This window comes from Gymnoscopelus braueri (genome assembly GCF_963280865.1).
Source record: "Gymnoscopelus braueri genome assembly, chromosome: 10".
NCBI lineage: Eukaryota > Metazoa > Chordata > Actinopteri > Myctophiformes > Myctophidae > Gymnoscopelus > Gymnoscopelus braueri.
Window position 1 is genome coordinate 11,316,354 of NC_137611.1, and position 19,269 is coordinate 11,335,622.

At 43.1% G+C, this 19,269-nt stretch overlaps 1 protein-coding gene across 1 annotated transcript in view; it reads left to right on the plus strand.

Annotated features, from left to right (window-relative positions):
• The window catches only part of LOC308093361 (neurocan core protein-like), a gene marked incomplete at both ends in the record, with an annotated part of 80,037 nt that overhangs the window by 1,885 nt on the left and 58,883 nt on the right, over positions 1 to 19,269 (plus strand). The window contains 3 exon segments of the mRNA XM_080439696.1: positions 3,339 to 3,532; positions 7,369 to 7,448; positions 11,197 to 11,307. Of these exon segments, the coding sequence (XP_080295822.1) occupies positions 3,339 to 3,532; positions 7,369 to 7,448; positions 11,197 to 11,307 (385 nt within the window).

Below are 19,269 nucleotides of genomic sequence, written 5' to 3' on the forward strand. Positions count from 1 at the left end.
CTTGGCCTTCACAAAACGCCATCCAATTCATTAGTGAAAATTGCTTCTGTGTTGCGGACACTCACAGAAGTTTGCAGATTTGTTCGGGGGGGGAGGCTGCGGGTGCAGTGGGTGGTGGGGTGGTGGGGGGGTGGGTGGGTGGATGGTGGATTAGCCACAGTCATTGTCTACCAGCCGACACAGCGAGAGACTAAACTGCCTTATCATTCCACCAGTAGTGCTGTGTCTCCCAAACAAGCTTATGCCTGATGTATACTTAGTTGCAGGTTGGTGTCGCGCTACCACAAAAACAGGCCATCTACAAGCTCACAACATGACTCGTGAGCTTGTAGATCGCCTATTTCCGCCGTGTGACAACCGCGCTCAAACCGAGCACAAACCGGGCATTACGAATTCATCCACTGTGCCGTATAGCCTTGTTCCCATGTTTCAAGCTGTCCTCGCCCCTTCTCTGCTCCTCTCTTCTCCTCCGATCACTCTTTCTCCCTTCTCCTCTGTCTTTCTCTCACCTCCTCTGCATCGTTCTCGTCCTCGACTCTCGCTCTCTCTCTCCGTCCGCCTCCCACTTAGTCTGCCACTCATCTGGAGCTGTTCTTCCTCTTCCTCGGTCCGTCACTCTCCGGGCGTAGTAATTGTTTTATGGATCGCATTCCCCCGCCAGGGTCTCGGCGGGGAATAAACGCAGACTGACAGGTCGACTCTGTGTGCCCGTAAAGCGAATTCTGCTTCAAGCTCCCGAGCATAATATCACAGATGCATATGGAGTCGTTTCCATATTATCTCACTCTTGGCTCTCTCTCTCTCTCTGTTCATCTCATTCTAGCCACTTGACGTTTGTGTCTAAGTCTTAAAAATGTATCGCACTGCTGCACAAGAAGAGTTTGGCGACTTCTCGTCGAGTGTTTCAGTAGCTGTTTCACTTTACTTAAGTAAAAGTATCAATACTGCAATGTCCGGAATTCAAAGTTTACTTTAGTAAAAGTACAAAAGTATTGGTATCAAAATGTACTTAAAGTACCAAAAGTAGAAAGTACTCATAAATGCAGAATGTCCCATTTCATAACTTGTATAAAAATAGCAGATCTACAAGCTCACAATGCGTCGCATCGCCACGCATTGTGAGCTTGTGGATCGGCTATTTTCAAATGGCCGAAATGTATGTAGTAATAATAATCAAAATCTACAAAGTAACTAGTAACAAAAGTTTTCAAATAATTGTAGTGGAGTAAAAGTATAATATTTGCCCCTGAGATGTAGTGGAGTAGAAGTAAAAGTACTGAAAATTGGAAATACTCCTGTAAAGTAAAAAATACCTCAAAATTGTACTTTAAAAGTACATTACTTAAGTAAATGTACTTAGTTACTTTACACCACTGCCTGCAACTGTCCGTAGATTGGCACAATCAATCCCCTGCAGGGGTGTTGCTCGTCCTTCAGAATCCTCTTTTCCCTACTTAACACCTGCTGTCCTCTGTGTCCTGTCCCCTGGGACTAAAAAGTAGAGCTTTGTTTCTTCTTCTATCTAGTCGGATAAATGCTCTTTTCCCAGGCCTGGTAGAAGAGGAAAAAAAGGACGTCTGAGATGACCGTAGAGAAAGTAAACGTTAACATTTGAAACATGAGGAAACTCGACACGCTCACGCTCGTGATTCAAGTCATGCCCATAGTCGTGACTCATGAGATGAATGTAAGATTTGGTATAGTTGAACTACTGTGTGTCTGTAGGGAAATTGCAGTGAGATTTATGTGGGCACACGTACTGTACACAGGCACACACACATACTGTACGTAGGCACAAGTGTGTGTGTGTGTGTGTGTGTGTGTGTGTGTGTGTGTGTGTGTGTGTGTGTGTGTGTGTGTGTGTGTGTGTGTGTGTGTGTGTGTGTGTGTGTGTGTGTGTGTGTGTGTGTGTGTGTGTGTGTGTGCATGTGCATGTGTGTGTGTGTGAATGTTGCGGTTAGCAACTGTAGAGGCTTTGGACTGTCATGGATTTTCAAGACATTTTAATGTGACAGTTAAGTGTGTGTGTGTGTGTGTGTGTGTGTGTGTGTGTGTGTGTGTGTGTGTGTGGGCGTGGGCGTGGGCGTGGGTGTGGGGTCATGTCATGAATCAACAGGGGAGGAGCAGCCATTGGCCTGATTAACTAAAAGAGCTTAATAGCTCTCCGCCAAACCCCAGACCATTTTTATGAGGTTTCAGCTGAATGGAGCTGAGTGGATTTGGCAGCAGGACAGTCACTGTCATCTAACACAGTATATGAAAACCTGTCTGTAAAGTGATGAAAGCTGTACTACAAAAAAAAAAGGATCAACAACGGAAAACATCAAAACGTGGATTACCATGCAACTGTACTACTTACAGTAGCCAACATTTTGCACGCCACACACATTTCTCCTTCTCACAAGCAACTCAGGCCTAATTTATACTTTGTTGTGTGTCAGTGAGAGAGAGAGAGAGAGCGAGAGAGAGAGAGAGGGGGGGGGGGGGGGGGCGGGGGGAGAGAGGAGGCAGCCATAACGATCAATGAGTCAATGCTAGGCCATAAGCTTTATAATCATCGCAACCAGTTTCCGACAAAGATAGCCGATCTACAAGCCCAGCTGAGCTCAAAGATCGGCTACTCTCGGTGTGTGAAACGTATGTGCGATGTGCGTAGTATACAGTCTGCACCCACAGCACACCGGGACTGGAGGAGATTTGGCTAGAGGGCCCCCCCCAGCAGCCCCCCCCCCCCCCCCCCCCCCCTACTGCCTGCACCGCCATGATAGCGAAGAGGCCCAGTTGTTCCCGTGTTTTCGGGCAGATCACAGCGCTGAGCCATACTGTAGATCTGCCAGCCTTGGGTCTGCTCGGGTCTCCTTGGATCTCTGTCATTCTTGGGCTCTTAGAATGCGACGAGAATGTGCCCTATTCAGGCGACGAGGAGGCCAGCCCGAGTAGAATGGACAGAACACAAACCCCATTGAAATCCACTGGGGTGTAGAAGAAACTTCTGGAGCTTTTCTGTTGCCTGTGAGCCTTTCTGTGCCTTTTGGTAGGAAAGGGGGGGGCGTTTCACGACATCCAAATGACTCGTCCTGAACAATAGGTGTGTGACTGGCTGGTATTCTGCTGGCTACTGGGTGGTCTGTACTGTACTGTATGCGTAAATCCCCTTCTGCTAAAACGCTGAATAGCTACAGTCTAGGAACCCGGCTGTATGGTGTCCCTAGCGATGGCCGTGAGGCGATCCTCCTATTCTATATTCCGGCCGTGTCTTCTCCTCGGTGGCTGCTGGGGCCATGCCAGTCCCATGCCCTCTCCAACACAAGGCTCTCACCCTTTCTCGGCTTGCCTAGCGAAGCTGGGCAAGCCCCACCGTGTCAGCGACCCTCTCCAACCCTTTAGAAACGGCCTGTCACCCACCCAGCGAGAGCGGCCAAGGGTTCAAGCCTCCGAGCCCCCCGCGCCCCGGTTCCAAGCGGCCCGACCCCAATCTGTCACAGACCATCACCGGGTCTCGACCCACCTTTTACAGAAGGGACGTGTCAGGGTGTGTGGCGCGGCCGGGGTCTCGCCCATGCCAGAGCCCCGCTTACTCAGGCGTCCTGGGACCACCGTGGCGTGGCCCCCTATGAAAAAAAAAAAACGGCAGCACAAATTGCTTTCTAATGACGGTTGGGTTTGGCAGGCGTCAGCCGACATAATACAATGCTTTACAATCCCGGAGGAATGTTTGCGCTTTGTGTCACATGGGTCCAATTTTATACCATATAGGACTTTAGTGGACTTTTCACAAGTTCTTCTATAGCCGGGACAGAAATCCACCATTATTTGCCTTTCTCTGTGCTCATAAAAGCCCTGATCTGTAGTACCAGTATGGTCTTGCATAATTGTCAGAGATGCCATTGGCAGGAGTCGCCGTTGCCTCGGAAGATGCAAAGAGGCTTGTTCACCCCCCCTTCCCCTGCCTGGAAGTGCATCTGTAGACTCCACAAACCAGTTCCAGTCTTTTTCTATTAGTTGTATTAACCACTTAAGACCTGAGGCCGATTCTAAAAATGTTTTCTAAATCCAAACCGTTTTTTGAAAAAAATCAACAAAACAAAAAATCAAGATTTAAAAAAAATAGCAGATCTACAAGCTCATAGCGCGGCACTCGGTGCCGCGCTATGAGCTTGTATATCTGCTATTTTTGAATAGCCAAAGAAATCTAAAGTGACATAGATGCGTTCCAGGTCTTAATGGGTTAACCACTTAAGCCCTACACTACAGTGTATTTGATGTCAAACAGAGAAATAATGTCTTTGGTGCCCGGTTTGTAGCAAATTGTGTGAAAATAGCAGATCTTCAAGCTCACAACGTGTTACAATGTGATGTGAAACGTTGTTAGCTTATAGATGTGCTATTTGACCTTTTTTTTTTTACACTTTTCGCCTATAGCAACATAGGGAGTTAATTATTTTGTTTTTATTTACATTTTCTTTTTTACAAAATGTCTTTGGTGAGATTATTCACAGTAGAGGAATGACATGCAGCAATCGAACCGGGGACTCGCTGTCAGGAATTGGAATCCATGCAGTTTTTGATTTCCATTTTTCATATCGTGCATTCTCACGCTAAGCTGAAGGGGTGGGGGGGGGAAAAAGCCACCTGCACTCTCTGTGATAACGTCAAATCTCTATCCCGTTATATTCGACTCATGTACAAATGAATAAACATAACATCAACCTACACGCTTCGCTCGTCGCATCTCGCAGCTTCCGCTGTACTCCATACCATCTCTATATTGTAGCTAGGGCCTCGTCGGGAAGCAACGGTATGATTTTCCAGGCTGCAACGAACAGTGGTGTAAAGTAACTAAGTACATTTACTCAAGTACTGTGCTTAAGTACAATTTTGAGGTACTTTTACTTTACTGGAGTATTTCCAATTGTCTATGCTTTTACTTCTACTCCACTACATCTTGGAGGCAAATATTGTAGTTTTACCCCACTACAATTATTTGAAAACTTTAGTTACTAGTTACTTTGCAGATATAAATGATTACATTATAAAACATACATTAACCACTTTAGCCCTATTTTATACCTAGGCTATTTGAAAATAGCCGATCTACAAGCTCACAACACGTCGCATCGCAACGTGTTGTGAGCTTGTAGATCTGCTATTTTCAAACATTTTTGCACTTTTACTTTTGGTACTTTAAGTACATTTTGATACCAATACTTTTGTACTTTTCCAAGAAATTTTTTAATTTTGGACTTTTACTTGTAACACAGTACTTCTACATTACTTTTACTTAAGTAAAACATTTGAGTACTTTTTCCACCACTGGCAACGAATGGGAAAATCTGTCCGTCAAATGAATAATTGACAGACGTTCCTCTTTCTTCCATTACTTTCATGTCAATCGATCTCAAACTTGACTGTAAAGTGACATTTCAAAACCGAGTGCATGGATGGATGGTAGGTAGTCTAGGTACGCACCATAAACGGAGGATTTTGCAGTAGTAATGTAGATCTCTTGACCTCCCCTCCTCTTCAACTCCGTTCTCTGGCAAGGGCTGCTGGGTAGTGAAGCGGCTGTCTGTTGCACCCGTCCCTGCCAGCCAAGAAGCTTTGGGACCCGAGCCAGCGGTTCTTCTGGCAAACACACTGCGTCTCATTTCTCATGTGGGTTGGAGGATTTGTTTTTTTCCTTTTTTTTGTTTTGTTTGGTGGTCTGAAACGATGCGGCAAGATCACCCTTGTCCACTGCGGATACACAGTAAAAATGCTGGGACTGAATCTTACTCTGAAAGTTGTACAAACAGAGTTGACTAGACCTGTAAGGGTCCATTTCTGGTTCCATTTGTACCCTCTCAGTCTTACAAATGGGATAAAATGACGCTGAGGATTTTACCGTGTTCCGACTGACTTCTCAAACTTAAAGCGACGGCTGACAGCGAGCTCCGATTCAACCCATTACTTTTATTAAACCATATCGACAAAGGTCATTAGTTTTGGATGGTTGGACTGAAGTGGTTAAGATGTGATCCGTTTGTCCCCATTAGGGATCTGTCCCTTGGAACCACCTTTTATTGTAGCATTAGGGAGAATCTCTGATACCAGACTTTAGCCAAACACCGGCCTGATGTATTTGACAGAACTATTAGCCGTGGCGGCCAGCGTGCATCCCTTCCAATAGTCTTGATTTGTATGGCGCGCTTTTTAAAAGCAAAAGGGGCTTTATAAGAAAGAATAAATAAAACAATAACATTGAAAGCAAGAAGTCTATATAAATACATTTATAGTATTAACGTCGACCAAACCAAAACAGAGTAGCTCATCTCAATTGTCCATGCGGCTCCCTGCCATGTGGAGGGAAGCACATATGTGGATTAAAGGCTACACGCACGCACGCATGCACAGACACACACACACGCACACGCACACGCACACGCACACACACACACACACACACACACACACACACACACACACACACACACACACGCATGCAGACACAGACACACATAAGTACAGAGTTGCACACATAGGCTACCCATCACCTTTATGGAATCTTTTAACAAAACCTCGTATAGATCACAGCATTTTAGCGAGCTGTGTATAGCCCACATATCACTGCCTGACACGCTGAGTCAGCCTGCTAGCACCATGCTAGTGTAGCGCTGGGTGGACAAATGGAGAAGCCAATACACACCATATATTGGACCTTATATATTTGCTTGTCATCTCAATCTTTCTCTCTCTCTCTCTCTCTCTCTCTCTCTCTCTCTCTCTCTCTCTCTCTCTCTCTCTCACACACTGATACTCTGTCTCTCTGTTTCTCAACATGGGGACACTTTACAGGTCTGTAACTCAGAGAGTGTACAAATGGAACCAAATGGACCTGTAATCTTCAGTTCCATTTGTACTCTCTCTGAGTTAAACGCTGAGATTTGGGGTCCCAGAGCATGGCCTAGATTACGATTAATGCACGATTAATAATGATATATATATATTTTTTTTTTAAATAGCAGATCTACAAGCTCACTGTGAGCTTGAGATCGTCTATTTTCACTATTTTTAAACCATTGTAAAACAATACAGGGCTTAAATGGTTAATCAGACGATTAGTCAATTATAAAAAAAAAAAAAAAAATCTTTTAGAATTTGTCCGTGTCGATTCGTATTATATACATACTGAATAATTTTTTTTTAAAAAGAAACCTGCTCCTTGATTATTCGATGAACCTACATGAGCAAGATTAAGTCGGTTACTGGTTCTAAATCTAAATCGCTTTTGGACACAGCTGTCCCGAATACGGGCCAAACAAAGGTGCTTATTGGTCAAAAACCTGGATCTGTGTCTCAAAGAATCTGCCTCTCTGTCTCTCTCCCCAGGTCTATGATGGTGCCTCTTGGTGTGGCTGGGCGGCAGGTCTTCATCATGACTCTGATGCTGCTGTTGTACTTTGGCCTGGGTGAGTCCTCTGTCTGGCACTTTTAGGTTTTGGCGAAAAAGTGTCCTCTGTCCTGTGACACGTTGCTTGACAAAAAATACATCATATTTTCAACAGGAAAAGGTTGTTGACACTTTTTACGACGTGTCACCCAAGGTGCAACCCTGTCTAGAAGAGCGTTCATGTGTCCTTGACACATGATTGAACACTGATGTCATCCATAGACAGTAAAAAAGTATGGACAAAGTTACGACCATAGACTCTACAGACCGTAAATGAAGACTATTTTTCAGCAATTTCAAATCCGCCATCTTTCTATATCTGGTCCGAAAAATGAATGCTATTGGTTGGGACCAGAGCTAAATAGCTAAAATGGACGATCTACAAGCTCACAACGGGTCACATTGAGATGCAGTGTCAGCTTACAGATCGGATATTTCCCCTACTTTTGAATTCTTGCGGCGTGACTAGACTATGTCTTCTGTAATGTAATCTCGCAAACTGCTGGACCGCTCGGCCTCAAACTTTGCACGCACGCTGCCAGTAGGCCACAGAAGTATACCTCCATAAATGTTTCGTTTTAATGTTTTATACTTTGTGATATATTTAACGTAATATTATAATGGAAGTCAATGAATCAGTGATTGCGCTGCCCATTTTTCTTTTACTGACTGTATTGTTTATGGCGTGGCTGGCAGGCATCCTTATACTTTTTAACAGCTTGGCTCTGCATGACTAGTCATAGAAATGTCATAGACCTGTCTTCTTTGACATACAGTATGAGCTTGTAGATCGGCTATGTTTGCTATCTTTGTACGGCAGCATTGTACAACAAAGTAGAACACAAGGTTAGTCGATTATGAATAATCTATTAGATTTGTTTTGTGTCGGTTCGTTGATATAAGAAATAAAACCAATTATCCCCACACCCCAAAAACCGCTTATCGGTTATTCGATTATGAGTACGATTAAAGCGATAGTTCACCCCCAAAATTACTTTTTTCCTATCAATTAGTCACCCCATGGAGACTTGAATTCATGGATATCTTTTAGTTTTTGTCGCATTCCTAAGCTAACAATTTGATGACCGGCAGAGGTTCCGGTAGGAGACACACAAAGAGTCTAGTCTAGATGGAAAGGAGGGTCCACGCGCATAGGGTGGATTTTTTGACGCCACCTGTTTTTTCTTAATCCTTGAAGGGTGTATTTTAAGATTCTGCCAGGTACCAGGCTGAAAAAATGGCCCATGGGGTTCATTTTAAACCCTTTGTTACACATATCCTACCCAAATCCGAAAAAAGGAAAACAGAATAACTATTGAAATAAACAACCTACAGGGACAAATGAACACATGTTTCCATACAATTAGGACCCAGGGAATTCATTAAAATGGTTATTATTAAGATTCAAGCACATCTTGACTCCATTTCGGGGCAAAAAATACACAAAAATAGCTGAAAATGTTCGGATCACATCTATATTTCTCTTTTTAGTAAATCCTTTAGGTGGATTTGTCCTTGCCAACTGTTTTTTATTAATCCTTGAAGGGTGTATTTTAAAATTGTGCCAGGTACCAGGTTGGAATAATGTCCCATGGTGTTCCTTTTTAACCCCTTCACACACATATCCTACACAAACCCGAAAATGGGAAAAAAGAGAGAACAGCATAACTATTGAAATAAACAACCTACAGGGACAAATGAACACATTTTTCCAGTCAATTGTTGTCATTAAGATTCAAGCACATCTAGACTCTATTTCAGGACAGAACCCCCCCCCCCCCCCCCCCCGCCTTAAGCTCACACCTTCGGAGATGCCACCAGAGCTGGCTTTCAAGAGAGCTGGTCCCAACTTCCCCAAAGATGCCAGCTCCACAAGAGATGGAGTCCTTCACATGCATTATATATGACCATGCTCGTATAAAGTCAGTCAATGCTGTGCGGACTAAAATGCTGAAGAAAATGGTGGGTGCAGCATTTGGAACTCCTGCCTCCAGGTGGGTGCAGACCTGGAACTCCCCCCAAGGTTTGTCTGATCCCAGGTGTACAGCATGCCACCTTCAGACCAACCAATCTATGAGAGGCCAAACCCCTATGATGAGTGTGCGATGCGATGCGAGAGTGTGGTCTAGCCTACACCAACTCGGGACTCCTGGATCACTGCCATCCACACTCTCCAATCTAACATCAGGATCTTGCGCTCTACAGTAAATGGTGCATTTATATAGCGCTTTTATCCAAAGGGCTTTACATTGATAGTGCCATTCACCCATTCACACACACATTCATACACCGATGGCGGAGGAAACCATGCAAGGCACCAACCTGCTCATCGGGAGCAATTAGGGGTTCAGCGTCTTGCTCAAGGACACTTCAACACTCTGGGGGAGCGCCCCAGCCCGGGATCGAACTGGGAACCTTGCGGTTTTCAGTTCACTCTACCCGGCCACTCTACCCCTGAGCCACTGCCGCCCTATACAGTGTTGTTAGCTAAGCTGTCGTGCCACAGTGCATCTACGTAGGTGGTGCTTCTTGCCTTTCCTGGCTTTGCCCTGGTTTGGCTCCCATGCTTTCCTCTTGTTCTGGGTGCCTGACGCAGTGCCCTGCCAGCCTCATCCTTCTCTCTCTGACTTTGTCTGTGATCCGTGGTAGGTAGAAGACCACATTTCTGAAGTGGTCCGTCCATGTGACACCTAGTGCCATTCGTAGCATTCTTGTGTAGACTCCATCCAGGGCCCTTTCCTGTTGTGCTGTGAGGGTCCATGCCTCAGCCCCATATAGCAGTACTGACTCCACTGTGAGGGTCAATGTCTCATCCCCATACAGCAGTACTGACTCCCCTGTGAGGGTCAATGTCTCATCCCCATACAGCAGTACTGACTTCACTGTGAGGGTCCATGTCTCAGCTCCATACAGCAGTACTGACTCCACTGTGAGGGTCCATGTCTCAGCCCCATACAGCAGTATTGACTCCACTGTGAGGGTCCATGTCTCAGCCCCGTACAGCAGTACTGACTTCACTGTGAGGGTCCAAATCTCTGCTCCATACAGCAGCACTGACTTCACTGAGAGGGTCCATGTCTCTGCCCCATACAGCAGTACTGACTTCACTGTGAGGGTCCATGTCTCAGCTCCATACAGCAGTACTGACTCCACTGTGAGGGTCCATGTCTCAGCCCCATACAGCAGTACTGACTCCACTGTGAGGGTCCATGTCTCAGCCCCATACAGCAGTACTGACTTCACTTTAAGGGTCCATGTCTCAGCCCCATACAGCAGTACTGACTCCACTGTGAAGGCCCATGTCTCAGCCCCATACAGCAGTACTGACTCCACTGTGAGGGTTCATGTCTCAGCAGTCAGCCCCATACAGCAGTACTGACTCCACTGTAGCTACAATCAGCCGCCTCTTGAGGTCTTCTCCCATGTCTGATTTCTACACTCCTCATCCCATGCAAGGCATTCCAGGCAAGTGCCCTACGGACCTTCAGGTCCTGTTCCGTTGAAGCAGTCCAGGCCCTGAGATATTTGAAGTCGGAAGTCCTCGACTGCCTCGAGCACCGTCCCGTCCACAGTGGCAATGGTTTTGTCCGTACTGTCAGTACCTTTGTTTTCTTGGCATTGAGCTTGAGGCTGACCTTCCTGCACTCCAGTAGTAGTTCTCTTTCTTTCTCTGCTGTATCCGAGTGGGCTGGGAGAAGACGATGGATGAGGGGGTGTTAGAGCCTGTCTGGACAATTGGACCCATCCTCCCTCCTTCTCTTGTGGAGGTTCTGGCCCAGAAGAGCAAGAAGCTCTTGGGAAAGAAGCAGATTCCTCCAACAATAATGTGGATGAGGAGGATGGAGAGTATCAGTATGAAGAGGAGGATGACCTCTTTAGTGATGATGATGATGATGATGATGATGATGATGATTAGTTGCAGTCGGGCACATACTGCTTAATTAAAGGTCAGAACTTGAATGATGTAATATAATTGTATTGCTCTCTTTTTTGTGCAGTTTTTGGCCTGACATCTAATACACATTTTACTGTGGAAAATGTGTTAATTTCTCTCTGTATCTTCTAACTCAATTCTGCAATTACATTTGTTTTTAATGAGGAATATATTTTTAAATAGGTTTGGGCCTTGATTACACAAACAATATAATGCATAACCGCTTGTAGAGAATCTTGTTCAGATTATTATTTCCAATAATAACCTAATTTATCTTGTCCAGTGTACTATTAGCCATTTTTGCCCTGAAATAGATTCAAGATGTGCTAGAATCTTAATAATAACCATTTTAATGAACTCATTGGGTCCCAATTGTCTGGAAAATGTGTTCATTTGTCCCTGTAGGTTGTTTATTTCAATAGTTATGCTGTTTTCTCTTTTTTTCCATTTTCGGGTTTGGGTAGGATATGTGTAACAAAGGGTTAAAAAGGAACACCATGGGACATTTTTTCAGCCTGGTACCTGGCAGAATCTTAAAATACACCCTTCAAGGATCAAGAAAAATCTGTTGGCTAGGAAAAATCCACCTAAAGGATTTACTAAAAAGAGAAATATAGATGTGATCCGAACATTTTCAGCTATTTTTGTGAATTTTTTGCCCCGAAATGGAGTCAAGATGTGCTTGAATCTTAATAATAACAATTGTAATGAGTTCCCTGGGTCCTAATTGTATGGAAACATGTGTTCATTTGTCCCTGTACGTTGTTTATTTCAATAGTTATTCTGTTTAACTTTTTTTCCCATTTTCGGATTTGGGTAGGATATGTGTAACAAAGGGTTAAAAATGAATCCCATGGGCCATTTTTTCAGCCTGGTACCTGGCAGAATCTTAAAATACACCCTTCAAGGATTAAGAAAAAACAGGTGGCGTCAAAAAATCCACCCTATGCGCGTGGACCCCCCTTTCCATCTAGACTAGTCTCCTTTGTGTCTCCTACTGGAACCGCTGCCTACCGGTCTGCTGGTCATCAAATTATTGGCTTAGGAATGCGACAAAAACAAATCTCCATGGGCTGACTAATCGATTTTTTGGGGGGTGAACTATCCCTTTAAGTCGGTTATTGGTTCTAAATATCGGTTTCGATGCCGCAAATTCTAAGGATTCAAAGAAAGTAATGATAGACGATGCAGGCAGACACTGTCTTCCTCACTAACAATCACTGCAGTTGACGTTCATACTGTACAAGGAGGAGGTAAAGGGACAAAGGGAGGGGAAGGCACGGAGGAACAAAAGAATGGTGGCAAAGAAAGATGACAGGGAGAAAGTGTGACAAGGAGAAAAGATGACAGAGGAAGCAGAGAGGCCAGGAACAAAGGGAGAGAGGACCAAAGCGGGGGAAATGACAGTTGACGCTACAAACGATGCCACTGCCAGCATTACCACTGTCCGGTTTGTCTGGTTTCCAGAGGAATCAAACACACGCGCACACGACAGATTGGGGTTACTTGTCACCCAAGAAAGAGAGTAACTCTGTTAACCCATTTAGCCCGGGAAAGCGTCTTGTGTCATTTTAGATTTCTTTGGCTATTAAAAAAATAGCAGATCTACAAGCTCATAGCGAGGCACTCGGTGCCGCGCCATGAGCTTGTAGATCTGCTATTCTTTGGAAAAATCGTGAACATTTGTGTTTTGAAGCGAACATTTTTAACTCCGATCTGTGCTCCTGGGGGGTCCCTGGAACAACATATTTTGAGATGGGGGTCTGTGGCCAAATACATATAATTTTGGGGGTCCTTGACATGGAAAAGTTGGAGCACCACTGATCTAGCGACATACTGTTAGGATTTAGAAAACATTTTTAGATATATATGTATTTGGCCGCCGACCCCCATCTCAAAATATTTTGAATAGCCAAAGAAAAATGACACCGATTATTTCCCGGTCTGAATGGGTTAAACGAGAGCCGGTGTAAGTGAGAGAGAGAGAGAGAGAGAGAGAGAGAGAGAGAGAGAGAGAGAGCACACACACACACACGCTGTGGATGTTTGCAGACATGCTCTGCTCTGTGGGATGGAACTGGACCCTTCCCAAGTCCGTTTAGGGAAAGTTTAGTCAACCATCTGTTCAATTACAATAATGCATAAAATTTGCAATTATGGAAGGGAAAGAGACAAAACATCGCCGGGCCGTGGGGCTCTCTTGTGGAACGTTTCGGAGGTTTTGTGGGGGGCCCACACAAAGGCTGCTGAAATGCCAGAGTTTGAATTTATTTTCCTGATTTCCTCCCCCCCCCACTGTTAAATATGTATGCCTGGTGGTCAGGTGCACCGTATGTGAGTGTGGTTCCATTTCCCTGCGTTTGACGTAAGTTTCAAATACTGCAGGGGTGTTGTTTGACTGAAACAGGGTGTGGATATCATGGGGTATTTTCATGCACACTAATGCCGTCTGTTGACCATTCACTATTTAAGCTTTTATTAGATTTTAGATTGGATTTATTTCCCATGAACTACCATGCACTGATAGAGGTGCAAGGGTAGGGTGATGTTTTCATTTTCATGTGTCTTCTGCAAAAGACCAGTGGTGGAAAGTAACTAAGTACATTTACTTAAGTACTGCACTTAAGTAAAATGTTTAGGTATTTGTACTTTACTTGAGTATTTCCAATTTCCAATACTTTTACTTCTACTCCACTACATCTCAGATCCAAATATTGTACTTTTACTCCACTACATTTATTATTATTACAAAACAGGCATTAACCACTTCAGCCCTATATATATTTCAGCCATTTGAAAATAGCCGATCTACAAGCTCACAATGCGTCGCGATGCAACGCATTGTGAGCTTTGCTATTTTCAAATGATTTGAAAACTTTAAATGGGACATTCTGCATAATGAGTACATTTACTTTTGGTACTCTAAGTACATTTTGATGCCCATACTTTTGTATTTTTACTCAAGTACATTTTGAATTCCGGACTTTTACTTGTAACAGAGTATTTCTATATTGCAGTATCGATACTTTTACTTAAGTAAAACATTTCAGTACCTTTTCCACCACTGCACATGGGATGTGTTTACCAGGCTAAAGGGTGGTGTAACTTAATGATAGGTTTCATCATGACATTGAAATGTCGGCTGCTAACATGTCATTAGAATACCATACCCCCTAGTAGGGTTGTGCCGATATATCGTCCCGCGATATATCGCGATACGTTTTCGTGACGATATGTATCGTTTTGGGAAAAAAAATATCTTTTTTTTTTTTTTTTTTTACAATAATAATAATCAAGGCATGCAAACAGCCCCGAGGTGAAAAGGGTGACAACATGTTTTTTTTCGGGTCAGGTGTCACACTATTGCCCTATTTGGATTCAAAACGGCTATTGTAGCTGAAAAGCTACAAGTTTGCGTCTGAATAATGCAAAAACAGAATTATTTGTTTGCATTTGCTTTTTTTCTCCCCCATATATTTTCATAATAAAAAAGTGCGTATCGTATCGTATCGAAATCGTATCGAAGTTGTGAGCCAAATATCGTATCGTATCGTTTGGTGAAATTAGTGTATCGGCACACCCCTAGTGTTCACATTTAACCTCAAATTAACTTATTTTAGGCAATTGTCCCCAACTCTGAACATTCTTTGCAGATAAATCTGATTTCAGATCAACGCTGACTGAGTGCATCTCATGGGACATATGTGACACACATGTTATAAATATGTTCTTTTTCTTGTCTGCAACCATACATTTATTAACCACTTTCAACCTGGAGTTCCTATTTTTGTCATTGTGTCATTATAGGCGAACATTTATAAACATTTTCCCTTACGTCTTAAGTGGTAACTTATTTTTGCCTCCCTCTACTTTCTTTTCCTGAAATTACGCCTCTGCTGAGGCATTCATCTCTATTCCATTTATCCTACCTCCATTCTTCCGTGGGAGTGTTTTTGTCAAAGAAACACAAAAGTGACACAAATTACTTAACCCATTAAGACCTGAAGCAAATTCTACGAATGTCTTCTAAATCCCAACAGTATTCTGAAGAAACGTATGTTTCTTTATCAGTGGTTCTCAAACTTTTTCATGTCAAGGACCCCCAAAATGGTATGCATATGGCCGCCGACCCCATCTCAAAATATTTAGTTCCAGGGACCCCCACCCGAAGCAAAGATTTGAGTTAAAAATGTTCGCTTTAAAATAATATATTCAAAGATTTGCACACATTTTCACGATTTTTCAAAAATAGCAGATCTACAAGCTCGTAGCGCGGCACTCTTTTTTTTTAATAGTGAAAGTGTAAAATAATGCTTTTTAGGTCAAATAAAAAAATGACAAAGATGCATTCCAGGTATTAATGGGTTAATTACGTTTTAGTTTGAATTGAAAGTAATATGCAACGCAGCACATCACATTTTGAAAATGGAGATGGGTTTTCCACCGAGGCATTCATCTCTATTCCATGTATCCTGCCTCCCGTCTTCCATTTGATATTACGCCTCCTCGACCCTTTGAGCTTCATGTGAGAGTGTTTTTTTTTGTCAAAGAAACACAAAAGTGATACAAATGACCTAATTAGAACACAGAAAGTAATATTGTTACATAACGTATGTAGTTTGAATTGAAAGTAATATGCAATACAGCACATCATATTCAGGAAAATAACTTCCCCAACACCGGAGATGGGTTTCAGGTCTGGAAATTTAGTAAATCAATCAAGTCTTGAAATCATCAATCAGTCATTTCTGGGGGCATTTGAGGCCGGGGCGCTCCAGTATAAAACGCATCATGTTGAATGTATACTGTAGCTACTAGTGGTGTAAAGTAACTAAGTACATTTACTCAAGTACTGTAAAAAATAGATTTGCTATTTTCAAAAGATTTTTATACATGTTTAACTTGCAAAATGGGACATTCTGCACAATGACTACATTTACTTTTGGTACTTTAAGTACATTTTGATACCAATACTTTTGTACTTTTACTTGTAGTTGTAACAGAGAATTTCTACACTGCAGTATTGATACTTTTACTTAAGTACAAAATGTGAGTACTTTTTCCACCACTGGTAGCTACACTAGTAGGGGTGGAAAGTACAGTAACTAAGTACATTTTGTCGCCGTCGGGTGGAAACCTTGCATGTGCAAAAACTTTCCTTTTTTGTTATGATTTAACCCATTAAAACCGGGAAAGCATCTGTGTCATTTCAGATTTTAGCTATGTATATGAGTGTGTGTCACGATCTTTCAAAAATAGCAGATCTACAAGCTCATAGCGCGTCACTTCGTGCTGTGTCATGAGCTTGTACATCTGCTATTTTTGAAAATGTGTGCAAATCTTTGAATATATATTTTTTTAAAGCTAACATTTTTAATTCAAATCTTTGCTTCTGGGGGTCCCTGGAAAATAATATTTTGAGATGGGGGTCCGTGGCTAAATACATTTTTGGGGTCCTTGACATGATAAAGTTTGAGAACCATTGATATAGCAACATACGTTTTTCCAGTAAACTGTTTTATTTAGAAGACGGCCTTAGGTTAAATGGGTAAAAAAAAAAAACATAGTGAAAATAGCAGAGCTACACGACTTTTGTGCGACGCTCTTGTATGATGAAGGCTCTAGGAGAGCTCCTATCCTATCCTATTCCACAGGAGATCCCGCTGACAGATTGTCACTGCAAATTGAAAATGTGTCTGGAGAGATTAGCAGTGGGCTGAAATAATCACATGGCAAGAGCATTTTTAGACCAGTGGCCTTGGATGCTGCACACCTGCCGTACCAAAATAACAACACTTGTATTTACACCGCTACAAGCACAGTACATCGCTGAGGGTGAGAGGAAGTGCACTTTGCAGGAGAACAGCGTACAGAATTACTGTCAATCCAGGACTTATTTGTATTAACCCATTAAGACCTGGAACGCATCTGTGCCATTTTAGATTTCTTTGGCTATTCAAAAATAGCAAATATACAAGCTCATAGCTCAAGCTTGTAGATCTGCTATTTTTGAAAAATCGTGCAAATTTGTGCAAATCTTTGAATATATATATATTTTTAAAGTTTGTAACTCAAATGTTTGCTTCTGGGGGGTCCCTGAAACAAAATATTTGGAGATGGGGGTCCGCGGCCAAGTACATTTTGGGGGTCCTTGACATGAAAAAGTTTGGGTTAATGGGTTAACAATCTGTATGGTAGAGTATGTTAACCACTTAAATAATCCCTCTAGTCTTAGTAAAACGGACCTGAGTTGCAACTGTACCAAGCTTTCAGCACCGGACAGTTCCCAGATGTCCTGATAAGACATCAGAAGCTGTTGTAACCACTTAAACCCTCTAGACTTGGACAAACTGGACCTGAGTTGGCTCTATACTTGGACTGCTTTTTCTTTTCAGGCTACGCCAAATCTCTTAAAAAATAGGCGATCTACAAGCTCACAGCTTGTAGATCGCCTATTTTACCCCATGACAGAATAGGGCTGCTGGGGTTCAATTGGTTAAAATTCCGAATCAGAATACATTTTATTGTCACACAGGTTTACAGATGGGGGTGGGGGGGAAATTTGTTTTTGTGTAACGTCCATCATTCGTTGTTTTCAGGAAATAAAAAAAGGGGGAGGAGGGGGGGAATAGAGATGGAGAGCAAGGAGGAAACATCAAAGAAAACATGTCAAAGAAAGATCAAACATATACAGTATACAGACACACATAGCATCAAAAGAAGCAGGTATGTACATGAAACATGTACTCTCTCCGTCTGGAGAGGATGTAAAACTCACGGATGGTAGCTTTAACCAGGGCCGGCCCTAGGCAATTTGGCACCCTAGGCAATATTCTGCCGCCACCCCCCCCCCCCCCACATTTAAAAATAAGAACACCTCAGTCTCTTTTAAACAGAAAGTAATACAGAGGGCAGGAGCCTATCCTATGTCTGACAGCATTATGTTCCAATGTTCCAAGCGGCAAACACACAATTAAATCGTTAATCGCAATTATTTGAGTGACGATTAATCGTCAACTTAAATTCGTAACCGTGACAGCCCTAACTGTACAGTACGTGCACGTCACATGCACACGCGCCACCTCTCCAGCCTCGCTGCTCTCTCTCCGGAGATGGTTGCCATGGATATCCTCGCTGGCTGACTGGTTGGGGATGGGAGATGGTGGCTACAGATGCTGTGTAGAGCCTTGGTTCTCAAAGTGGGGTCCGGGGACCCCCAGGGGTCCTTGGGGGGATGTTCCAGGGGGTCCCCGGCCAAATGTGTTAATATAGCATCGCAATAATTTTAACCACTTTAACCTATTTATACTTTGGCGATGCGACACATTGTGAGCTTGTAGATCTGCTATTTTCAAAAGATTTTTAAACATTTGAAAACGTGAAACGGGACATTCTGCACAATGAATACTTTTACTTTTGGTACTTTAAGTACATTTTGCTGCCAATACTTTTGTACTTTTACTCAAGCAAATGTTGAATTCCGTACTTTTACTTGTAAGGGCACGGTCACACCGCACTTTTGTTCTACCTATGGGGCGGAATCTGCCAATGCTTTTCCAATGGGAATGGCGTGGTTTGATGGTCTTGCGCATCTTTCCGCGTGTCGCGCACACCTTGCGTTGATGCGCTCTATACGCCTGCTGGTACATGCCCTACTGCCATACGGCTGCAAAAAACTGTCGCCGCGCACAACCTGAGTTTAACAGCGGGCAGTGTTGATTTCGTCAACTAAAACTATGACGAAAATGTTGGTCGACTACCTTTTTTCACTGCCGAAAACTAAATAAAAACAAAGCTATGATGACTAAGACTAAATATATTGACAATTTCGTCAACAAATAAAAACGAGACTAAAATGTTAGGGAGGGACTCTAGTGGAGAAGAGATCCAGTAGAACTAAAAGACA